The sequence below is a fragment of the Melanotaenia boesemani genome, chromosome 13 (assembly GCF_017639745.1).
Source record: "Melanotaenia boesemani isolate fMelBoe1 chromosome 13, fMelBoe1.pri, whole genome shotgun sequence".
NCBI lineage: Eukaryota > Metazoa > Chordata > Actinopteri > Atheriniformes > Melanotaeniidae > Melanotaenia > Melanotaenia boesemani.
Window position 1 is genome coordinate 32,166,883 of NC_055694.1, and position 12,091 is coordinate 32,178,973.

Consider the following 12,091-nt stretch of genomic DNA (forward strand, 5'->3'; position numbering starts at 1 on the left):
CAATAAAACCCTGTTAAAACTTCAACTGCTGTGTGTGGCTGAATTCCGGGTTCTCCTGCGTTAATCATTAGTTATTACTTGATTCTCTCATTGTGATTGATTGCTCAGTGTGTGTAGTGTATAACATATGGGTGAGCTGATGCAAAGTCACCAGTAGAGTTAGTTGTCAGGCAGATGCTTGTAACACAGCAGCACATGAGACGCAGGGACTAAATGTTTTATTATTGTGTTCCAACAGGAATAAAAATTTAATGTGCTACACTAAAGATCAGCCACAATGTCATTATTAAGAGTGTAAAGTACATGCATGTACTGTAAAAATGAAATAAAATAACTATTTAAAATTCCAACTAATTTACTCACAAATGTATCCCCATTATTCATTTCTCTTAATTATTTATGTAGAAAGACATCCTGTTAACATAATGTTATTTTGTACGTACACTTGATAAGAAATTAGACACACTCCCACATAGCTGAGTCAGCATTTTGCTTTCAAACTTGCACAGTAAAAATGACTACAGATGATTTCAGAACTCATCACAGAATATCGAGGCTAAAGAAATCTACTTGGTAGGAGACAATCACCTGGAAGAAAACAGCAAAAACAGCCTCTGAAAGGTCAAAGGAGACGTAAATCCTTTATGGAGCTATTCTTTTATGATTAAAACTTGTCTTGCTCCTTATCGTTGTGGAAGATCTTTCCATCGTTTTGCGTCCTCCAGCTCAGTTTGATGCTTGTCTTCACTCCCTGATTCTTCAGTTTCTGTTTGAGCTGAAACACAAAGGTTTGCTTCCTGAATATCAGACAAAAATTCTTTAATGAGGCTGTTTTTCAGGGCCATCTTCTATTCTTTCCTCTATTTTAGAAAGATGTTGTTCCACACTTCAATAGTTATATATTTAAGTTAGAGTTTTTCCTCTGTAATAATGTCAAACATTGGATTTAACATTTATTCAGATTTGTTTAGTTATGAGCTTTTTATATCTAAAACAACATAACTGTATTGAATTAAACTGAGAGAGGTATTGGCCCAAATTGGCACTTATCGTTGAACTTTGTAACCTTGAGAGGAAAGACTTTACAAGAAAGAGGTCTAATATGGTCTAGAAGCCCAAAGCACCTGTAACCATCCCAATCTGGACCATAAGAAAATTATTAGGGAAAAAATATATATTGAGACATTTTAGGCCAATAGAAAACAGTCTATTCTCCTGTTTTACTGAAGCTCATTTCGACATCAGGAGATTCTAAACTAAGCAGAAAATCCTGCAGCAGTAGCCTTCATGATCTCTTGGGTTAAACTGGCCAGGGTCAGTCAGCACGCCTTGTCTCCAACAATAAATGCCCACTTAAGAATAAAAACACATTTTTTACCTGCTTCAGCAAGTCTTCCTGCACAGCGGCATCATCCAGATCCAGAAACGAGCTTCTCTTCAGTTTCACTCTCACCACCTGTTTTAAAACAGGAGCTTTGAGAAACAAAGAGGCTTCGTCAGTTTTAAAATTTTTAAAGACAATCTTCTAAATTTTACCGTCTAAACTCTAGAAAAAACATTTTCCATCAGCTAAATAAAAACAGTCAAAACTATTTGTGTCTGATTGTCAAGATGATCACTTGTAGGTGAGGCTAACGTGGTCTGACAGACAGTGTAGCAGTGTAGCTAACGTGATGCTGGAGTTTTGGACTGATAAATACCAGATCTCCTGAAACTTGTTTTTTTTTTCACAATACTGGCTTTAGAAGGAAGAGATGGCTGCTGTCTTGTTTCTACTGTATCTACACAATAAAGCTAATTATCAAACTAAATAATTACCACTGTAGCAGATAGAGGCTCTCTTCCATTCACAGGTCCAGTCTGCCCATTTTCCAGAAGCTGCAAAATATGCTGCTGCACAATATTGATCTGCTCCACCAGGCTCGTCAGTATTCCAGTAGGTAAATGAAGAGTTGCTTCCATCCACCCACTTCCAGCAGTCTCTAAAAAGACCGATCCAGGTTGATTGTCCTGCAGGTATCAGTTTGTGAATCTTCTGGTTCTCTGCCATGTTTCTTATACAAGCCAGGTCCGTATGGTTAGCTCTGCAGTAGCTCTGAGCTTCAGGGAATGTCATTTCTTCGGTAACATAGGTAAATGTGACTTCCTGCCCTGAAACCAGATCACAGTGTAGTGATGTCTAACAAAGTTCAACATCCATTTCACCTCTGTGGCAACATTTTAATCTACCAGACTAATGAAACTACTAAAAGTTATAAAATAAATAAATAAATAAATAAACGTTTAAAGGCAAATAAATGCAGGAGCAAAATAACTCTGTGCTTCTGTATGTGATAAAACTCTCACCTTTGACATCAGCGCAGACTGATGGGAAGGGCAGACTACAGGGTACATCACTCCATTCTCCATTAGCAACCATGACTACACAGCATTCGCGGCCCTGAAAATTGTCTGGTTGATTGTATGCCCAGTTCCTGAGCTGAGTTTCATTATCTTTATAGAAACCGCTGTCAGACATCGACCAACTCCAGCTGCTCACGTTATTATACAACCCGATCCAGGCTCTCTGAAAATTGAAAACAATGATTTGTTTGTCATTAATTTTAATTTTGACATTATGTTAAAACTGTCCTTTTAAAGTATGCTTTTCATTTTTCTCGGGGTTTTGGTAGATGAATCAAACACATGTTTTTATTGAGCCACTACAAAAAAGGAAGAAACCAGACAAAATTTCCACCATCAGGTCCTTGTGTCCTCCCTCTCTTTCGGACCCTGCTGATATGCTCGCAGGGCTGCCAACTCTCTCGCATTGGCCGTGAGACTCACGCACTTAAGTGACTTCTCACGCTCTCATGCTAAACCTCCAATTTCTCACGATGAAATACACATCAAGAGCAATGCCGGTCTTGTGCGAAATTCAGTTCCCCTGAAATAATCTGTTTCCCCTGCGTCGGGAGCGCGCACTGCAGCCAGAGAGGCTGCGCCGCCCGTCTGCAGGGCATTTCCGACCGATTTCACATCAAAAATGACTCCACGTAATCATGCCAAGGTTCAAACTTTAATTTTAATCGACAAATCCTGCTATATATATATCATATAGACAAAACAACAGTAACAAATAAACCTGGTCTTGTGTTTTTTGTTGTTGTTTGTTTCGTGTTGTTTTTTAATCGCCGAGAGAAGACCTTTCCAGCTTTTGTCATGTTCAGTTGAGCCTTACAGATTTCAGGTAGCTGGCGAACACTGTTTTTTAACACATTGCGTATATTTAGATTTTTTTTATTTATTTATTTTCATTTTTTATTTTTTGCCAAAATGGATGGAACCTAGCTGTTGGCATGATAGGAAGAATTAGACTGCTTAAAAACAATGAGTGTGGCTTTCAGGTAAATTCTTATGTAAAATATGACACATTATTGGATAAAAATGTATTTAGAGCTGCTTATTTTTGGTAGTTAATATCTGTTGTGTTTTTTCCAAAATAATCACCTCTTTTATTAAATGCCTTGTAATATTCCTTGGTTAATGTGATGTATGAGAACACGTGGCTCTTTTCAAAGGAGAAAAATACTTGTATAAAAAGTGAAGGGAAACACAATATTGTACACAATATATGCAAACATTTGCTCTGTATTTTCCAAAGTTACCAGGGGGAACCAAACATTTTAGCTGTCTGAAATATACTGTTCCCCCTCTATATCACAGGAACAGATTAATTTATCAGCATCTTATATATAGTTACTTGCCACAACTGATTAATTTTGGAGGCCTTTGCTCTTTCCTTCCCACAGTTACCTTATATTAAAGAAAAATAGCAGGCATTCTTTTCAAAATAATTTATTAACATGTATCAGAACTAAACAAACAAGCACACCAGAACAAGCACACCAAACCAAGTACACCGAACAAGCACACAAACCTACACAGAACATGCAAAGCACTCAAAAAATTCCTCTGCTGGTGGGTTTCCCACACATCCCTGGTGAAACCACCTCTGGCACATTTCACACTGGATCTAGAAGAGGGACAAATTATAGTCATTTTCTGTTCAAACGTATTCTAACTTAGCTGGACAGTATCCAAGCTTGTATTTTGCAAGGTAAAATTATAGTTTTTTCCATTTAACATCCTATTATTTTTTTGAATACTTATAAAATGTTGTTACCCAGTTGAAGTCTTTCTCACTGTCCATCTCTCCGCAGAAGTGGCACAAGTTTTCTAAATCATCTGATGAGAATATATTGAAAATTTTAAAACATAACAAAATAGTTTTTAATGTTTTTGCATAATCACTCTGCAAATCTTTAATTCAAAGTTTGTTTGTCTTTAGAGCTCAGTGAATTGCTTATAGATGTAAATCTGGCCACTCTGGTAGCTATTCAACATGTGTTAAGCACCAACGCATTTTACCCACAAAGTGTCTTTAATAATGTACCAGTTTGTGGGAATATAATTAGTAATCAAATAAGTATTATGAACTTTATTAACAACAGATACTAAAATGGTTGCATTAATTTATTTGTGGAACAAAAAAATAATTTTCTTAAATCAATGTTATTGTAGTTACAGTTGTTAGTGTAGTCAGTTTAGTCTAAGAAATCCTGTCCTTGTAGCAACAGCGAAATGTTTTTAACTGTGCTACAGTAACAATCAATGGTAACTTTAAACTAGGAAACTTTTTATTGAAAAAAAATATTAAATTTCTCACCACTGCTCTGGAGAAGTCTGACTGCAATGTCAAACCTGAGCTTGTTTACTGCCTGTCTGGACGCGGGGAAACCCACAGGTGATATAGAGGGGGAACAGTAAATTTCAGACAGCTAAAATATTTGGTTCCCCCTGGTAACTTTGGCAGATAAAGAGCAAGTGTCTTCATATCCACAGGACTTGTTGTCCATGATGAGAGGAGTAACCAGAGTTTGGGACCTGCTGATAAATTAATCTGTTCCTGTGATATAGAGGGGGAACAGTATATTTCAGACAGCTAAAATGTTTGGTTCCCCCTGGTAACTTTGGAAAATACAGAGCAAATGTTTGCATATATTGTGTACAATATTGTGTTTCCCTTCACTTTTTATACAAGTATTTTTCTCCTTTGAAAAGAGCCACGTGTTCTCATACATCACATTAACCAAGGAATATTACAAGGCATTTAATAAAAGAGGTGATTATTTTGGAAAAAACACAACAGATATTAACTACCAAAAATAAGCAGCTCTAAATACATTTTTATCCAATAATGTGTCATATTTTACATAAGAATTTACCTGAAAGCCACACTCATTGTTTTTAAGCAGTCTAATTCTTCCTATCATGCCAACAGCTAGGTTCCATCCATTTTGGCAAAAAATAAAAAATGAAAATAAATAAATAAAAAAAATCTAAATATACGCAATGTGTTAAAAAACAGTGTTCGCCAGCTACCTGAAATCTGTAAGGCTCAACTGAACATGACAAAAGCTGGAAAGGTCTTCTCTCGGCGATTAAAAAACAACACGAAACAAACAACAACAAAAAACACAAGACCAGGTTTATTTGTTACTGTTGTTTTGTCTATATGATATATATATAGCAGGATTTGTCGATTAAAATTAAAGTTTGAACCTTGGCATGATTACGTGGAGTCATTTTTGATGTGAAATCGGTCGGAAATGCCCTGCAGACGGGCGGCGCAGCCTCTCTGGCTGCAGTGCGCGCTCCCGACGCAGGGGAAACAGATTATTTCAGGGGAACTGAATTTCGCACAAGACCGGCTAATTGGGAGGTTCGGGAGGATTCCTGGTGGGTGAAACAAATACACAAATAAGTGGGAATGGGCCTATGATATCATCTATCTGAGAAGAGTAAATAGTTTCAGGATACATAGGAACTATGTCTTCTTCTGCCTGTAGGCAAATGTAAAAAAGACGCAGTGTTGCGTTGAAGCAGCGCGGTTCATCCACTGCTCAATGATTATTCCGACATGCAGTGATGAGTGGAGATATTTCAGCTCCACATAAACTTCAAACTTCAAACTTTATTTATTTATAAAGCGCCTTTCATGCCCAAGGCAACACAAAGTGCCTTACATGATTTTTTAAGACATTTTTCAATTCATGCATATTAAAAATAAAACAAGTCTTTACACATCAAAATAGAATTACATAACAAACAGCAACGATGCGCAGCTTGATGTGTGTGTGAAGCCAAGAAACTTCATTAAACATCAGAGAATCTACCATAACACACAAGCAGAGGGGATGAGGCGAAAGAGGAGAAGAGGAGGACAGGTGCTGCAAGGGCGGAGACAGACGTTACTCTGAGTCCTTTGCTGCTGCAGGCCGGTACTATCAGGTACTATCAGGTACTATCCAGGTGCTATCAGGTAGGGCTGGGCAATTAATCGAACTTTAATCGCAATTACGATCTGGGTTTTCAACGATCATAAAAATGAAATGGTCCGATTATTTTTTGTCCTTGGATTTGTGCTGTTTTCAAATCGAGTGCAGCTGTCATTGCAGCGCTTTGCTGCAGACTCCTCCCACTGCTGCAGACTCCTCCCACAGCCCGACCGCTTTAGTTTTATTCAGAACGAGTTGCAGACACCTGGACACACGGGAGGCCGCGTCGCTCCTTCGCCATCATTTTCTATGTAAACTTGCGCGAGGAAGCGAAAATCGCTGCCCTCCTCCAGCCAAGCGACAGGCGACAGTCGTGCATGTAAAATGTTGCGTTCGTGCACGCAGACGTGCACACGGGGGCTTGCGACGCAACACAAAAAAATAGAAAAATGTTCAATTTTTGTGAGTCCCAACTAAATAATCCACCAGCTCCCAGAGTCACAGAGAGACAAACGTTATAAACAAACAGAACTTTTTTCTCAGTTAACACAGTGAACAATCCGGGATTTAAGAACCTCATCAACACTTTGGACAAACGGTATCACTGCCATCTCAACACCATGTTAGTGGACTGTCTCTTTCTTCCCTGTATGATGAGTGTAGTGAGGGTGTGTGAAAGACGTGGTGACAGTCCGATGTTTCGCCACCGCTACGGACCTGTGGTAAAGCCGCACCAGAGCCGTATAGAAATGTCGAGCTACATTTTATTGACGCGGATTTCAACGTGAAAACGAAATGTCTCAAGACTATTTTTTTCCAGATCACACCAGGTGGAACATAGTAGCTGATCTGAGACAAACAATAGCTATGGGGACCTGGTGGAAAGAAACTAGTCGGCATTACCACAGTAAACACTTCAAATGTCACCCCCCCAACCTCTTATCTATAATTGTGTTAAATAATTGAGATCTCAATTTCAATCAAAATAATCGTGATTATCATTTTTCCCATAATCGAGCAGCCCTACTATCAGGTACTATCCGGGTACTATCCGGGTACTATCCAGGTACTATCCTGGTACTATTAGGTACTATCCGGGTACTATCAGGTACTATCCAGGTACTATCAGGTACTATCCGGGTACTATCAGGTACTATCCGGGTACTATCAGGTACTATCCAGGTACTATTAGGTACTATCCTGGTACTATCAGGTACTATCCAGGTACTATCAGGTACTATCCAGGTACTATCAGGTACAATCCGGGTACTATCAGGAACTATCAGAGGGAGAACTGGTGGATCCTGTACGTGTAGCAATGTCACTGCTTTTTGGGGAAGTGATTTATGTCTGCCTGCTGCTATATTTAAGTTATTGTGTTAATGTTTAAGCAACAGGAGTTCCTGCAGTCTTAACACTAAGGCTTCCTGTTTAGTTCAGATGTGTAGTAATAAATATTAGCCACATAGCTGATAGCTGGTGTGATCGAGTGGGACACTCTGAAGTGGACGTGTGTGTTGCTGGGTTGATAATTCCTTTTCGACAGAGCTCCGGTCAGAGAGAAGGGCACAGAGAAGACAGCTCCTTGAACTTCTTTATTGTAGTTGGGTAACAGGATGTTTGTGTTATTTGTGGGTGGATGAGTGCAGGAAACGTGTGTGCGTGTGTGTGTGTGTGTGTGTGTGTTAGGCATGTGTTTGTGAAAGGAACAAAGTACAAATAATATCACTGTACAATTGTACGAACTTGCATAGCAAATGATAAATACTATACATATTCTGACTGGTAATATTGTAACTTAGCCCCAGTATATCAGCTGAACCATGAATTAACCATATCCAGTCAAAGGATCTATAACAAGTTGGCAGGGTTAGACCAATTTAGCGGTCTCTGGCTCCATCTAGAGGGTGCACCCCACAATTACACTGCAGGAGCTCAACACATGGAGGACGCATGAACCGCAGCAGCAAATTATACTATATTGCTTTGTAGGGAATGGATTGCATACAATGCGGTTAGGCACACAAACTAAATAAACGACAAATTAAGTAGACATTTCGCTGATACAATGCTTACACACATTCTGGGCAATATTAGCATAATAATATGTGTTAAACCTTACTTCTTATTCATGTACGCACACGGCGGGTGACCGTCTAGTAGCTTGCGGTGTCAGTCTCAGTAAGGATACACACCAGAAAAGGAAGTAACGGCAGTAACATGCCAGCTATAAAATAGCTAGAAACATAATAGACTTTCCGACAGCTGGGTTTATTTGGGATCTATCTGTTGAACCTGAAAAAAGATTTTTGTGATCAATAAGTTATGCCTACAGAGACTGTGAGGGCAGTGGTGTTGCTAAACATAGGGCTCTACAGGGGCCCAGGCCCCCATTACTCAGATTTCTTTGTTTTTATTATTATTATTATAAAGACCTGCTATGCAGCATTATGTTCCATCTGTTTCCCTATTGCTAACCCGACTGTTACTGCTGCTTCCAAACAACTGCCGCTGTAAATGGAACAATAAATAATAATAATAATAATAATAATAATATGGTTGTAATAGACTTTCAAAAAAAAAAAAAAAACTCGTTTTGTGAGTTGTCAAACAAAAATGAAACATACAAATAGAGAATTTATAATCTAATCAAATGTATAAATTCATGTGGATTAAAGTTAGAAAAAAAACTCACTGGGAACTGCCTTACTATGATTGCATAACAATAATATAAACTGAACCTTTCAGCATCACTTTAACATGGTAACATCAGTATTGGCAAAGAATGGTCCTCAGTTTCACACCCAGCAGCAGGTCCATCATCTCGTCTAAACAAGGCTGAAGTTCTTCAGTTTACAATCAATCATCTGCAGCTGGTTCAAACAAAACAATCTCAGTAACACTGACATGAATTTTTATTCTATTGTATGTTCTACTATAAGCAGGTTCAGATAATCTTATTTTCCACATGCTGTATTCATTTTTGTACATTCTCACCACCATCAGCTGATAATTAAAGCCCCAATAAAGACCAAAAGCCAGTCCGACAAGGCACACAGATCTTGAGAAATTATTAAAGTGAAATTCCCTCTGTCTTGTCTTATTAGCCTTCTTTTTTGTAGTTGAGTTGGTTCCTGTTTTATTTTGAAGTTTCTGTTGGTACTTTGAAGATCTATTTATATACCTTTTTAAAATATTTTGTTACTCCTGAGTGCTGTATTTTATGACTAAACCTGCACAAAATGAGTCAAAATGAGTCTTATGTCTTGCTACTGTGTATGCGACAAAATTTTGGTTGGTTCCACCAAATCTCACTCCAAGGATTATTGAAAAGTCGGCAGCCTTGACGCTTGTGTGCTCAAATGTCTTCAAGCACATTGAGCCTGTGTCACTCTGAACTTTCTAAGGTGGTTTTTGGACCGAACCTTAGTACTCTCCTTCTGATTGCATACATCCCTCTTTGATTAGAAGTGTGTTCACAGAAACTGTTGCAATTCCTCAGAAACTTCATGTGCAGTCCTCTGTGAGGCCAGCAGGGGGAGCTGCATCGTATGGACCTCCTGGTTACTGTGTCCAGTTAAGATAAATATCAGCACATGGCTTCAGTTCATTATGAAGACTTGCACTCACAAAGCACTGCTTGTTAACATGTTAACGCAAACGTTGACCTCACAAACAAAAAGTTAAGCAATGAAAAGTCTTCACTCTGTGTGTTATAGATTTGTGTGTGTGTGTGTGTGTGTGTGTGTAGATGTGAAAGACTCATTAGACGCATCCTGTTTTTCACTCACAAAAGTGAAATTTAAAGAACTATAGAGAACTCACTATACACTATACACTACACATGAAAACAATAAAACACTTTGAGAGCTATATAGTGGGGACAGTGAGAGTTGTAAAATATATATCTTTTGAGGGTAAATAAGGAAACTTATTATATTATATTATATTATATTATATTTTGGCCGTAATATTTTGGCTATTTGGCAGGAATTTCTTTTATAGGTGTCCATTATCACTTTTTAATGGATACCCTCCTGACGGCTTGGATTGTCTTTTCATTATAAACTTTATTTTAAATAATTTTCTTCTTGGCAACACAAAAAGGTGATGTCGTCCATCAGTATTATTATTACGAACATGGATGTACCGCTTCCCTCCCTCCACTCTCTCACCTGCCAGCCCGCAGCAGCAGGTCAGGCGAGGAGGCAAATAAATAAAAGGCAGTATCCACTACCAGGGGAAGTAGTTATTTCACTTTGTGATGTCACAAAGTGATCTATTACAAAAATGGACTACAAAGACTCTGATAAATTAAATTATCTTTTTTAATTGAGTCCCAACCATAATAAATAGCAGGTTAGTGGTTTTGAACATTGATTTCGCCACCAGCTGCTCTCCTCTTTCCATCCTCAGCTCCTCCCAGAAGACAAAGACATGCATCAGTAGGATTCAAATCCTGTTGTCCTGTTTAACATCCTGTCAGCCTCATCATGTAGTTTAAATTGGAAAATTTTCAAACAAACAAATCTGTTTTCAGTTTTTATATTTTTTGGAGGAATTAACAAATAAGGGTTTTAGATATTATTTAGTTGCTGATGATTTTGTGGTTTGCGTGACATCTTTTTTTAATGAAAATACTTACGAATCTGAAAGAAGGTTCACATTTCTCCTAACAAAACAACTTATTCTGTATTTTAAAATAGTTTAATTTATGTTTAAACAGTACTGTAATGGATAATTGTGCTCATAAATAGATGGAGCAAAAAGTACAGTGTTTCCCTTTGATGTGAAGGGCAGTACCATTAAAATAGAAATAATAAATAATGTACCCCAAAAGTATGACTTTAAATATAATTATCAAAAGTTTCATTAAAAGAGAAACAAGAAAAGTAAATTTACATATTTGTAGGAATCCAGATCGGCCATGTTGTTCAGGGTCTCCACGTCCTCCATGTTGTCTATAGTTGCGAGGTCCGTGAACATGTCTCTGCAGTAACTCTGAGCTTCAGTCCAGTTCTTCGGATCATAAACAAAATGGTACTGACGTGCAGGGAGAGAGGAGACGACACACAGAGCTGCAGAGACACATGTAAACATGCTGATTAGAACTGGATTAAAAACAAGATTCTGAGAGAACTTGAATTCGTTCCTTCTGCTCTGCGTTCAGACATGATGAGAAAGTTTCTGTAGAACTGCAGTAACAGGACCAAAAACTCCAGCAGAGTTTTCTTTGTTTTCATTATAAAGATTCCACTTGAGAAACGATTAGAAAACACTTGCCTGATGCGGTGCAGATGAACAGAAGGACTTTCTCCATCCTTGTACGATCCTCGTTTTGCTCCTTCGGTGTGCAGCTGCAGATCATCGCCGGCTGAAATGACTGAACTTCATCACCTACATGCAAAATGAAGATGAGCAATTTGCATGTCTGTCTAGATGTCACACGCCTCCTGAGGGGCTGGCAAGTCAAAGCAATTCAAATCATTTTATTTACATAGTCAAGGTCACAAATCAAAGATGTGTGCTATGTTTTAACACATGGAAAAAAAACTTGGTAAGAACTGAAGGAGCTTGAATCACAAGAAAAGCGTCACATTTATCTGATTTCCTGCGTTTTTACATCACTGAACCTGTTAGACTGAACCTAGTAACAGATACCTGCAGGTAAGTGTAGATTAATGGGATTGAGGTTGATGCATAAAAAACTCTTAATAAATGAGCAGAAATGGACAGAAAAATATTATTAGTTAACAAATATTTTAAATGAT

General features: G+C 38.1%; 1 protein-coding gene across 2 annotated transcripts; it reads right to left on the reverse strand.

Annotated features, from left to right (window-relative positions):
* Positions 1-203: 203 nt before the first annotated feature.
* On the reverse strand, positions 204-11,683 carry LOC121651577 (macrophage mannose receptor 1-like). Of its 2 annotated transcripts, none has more exons than XM_042003886.1 (6): positions 11,604-11,683; positions 11,223-11,398; positions 2,347-2,566; positions 1,819-2,151; positions 1,379-1,473; positions 204-775 (listed from the first exon to the last, which is right to left on the reverse strand). In XM_042003886.1, exons 1-6 carry the CDS (start codon positions 11,638-11,640, stop codon positions 665-667), a joined length of 972 nt encoding a protein of 323 aa, XP_041859820.1. In that variant the 5' UTR covers positions 11,641-11,683; the 3' UTR covers positions 204-664. The 2 variants fall into 2 exon arrangements, with proteins under 2 accessions (XP_041859820.1, XP_041859821.1); XM_042003887.1 differs by having other exon boundaries at positions 651-775; positions 1,379-1,456.
* Positions 11,684-12,091: the final 408 nt, after the last annotated feature.

Coding starts and splice junctions, on each gene's coding strand:
- LOC121651577 (XM_042003886.1), bottom strand. CDS start 11,640: ATGGAGAAAGTCCTTCTGTTCATCTGCACCGCATCAG. Junction 2,567..11,222: donor ATCTGGATTCCTACAAATAT/GTAAATTTACTT, acceptor TTCAATTTTCAG/AGAGCCTGGATCGGGTTGTA. Junction 1,474..1,818: donor AGCCTCTATCTGCTACAGTG/GTAATTATTTAG, acceptor TGTTTCTCAAAG/CTCCTGTTTTAAAACAGGTG.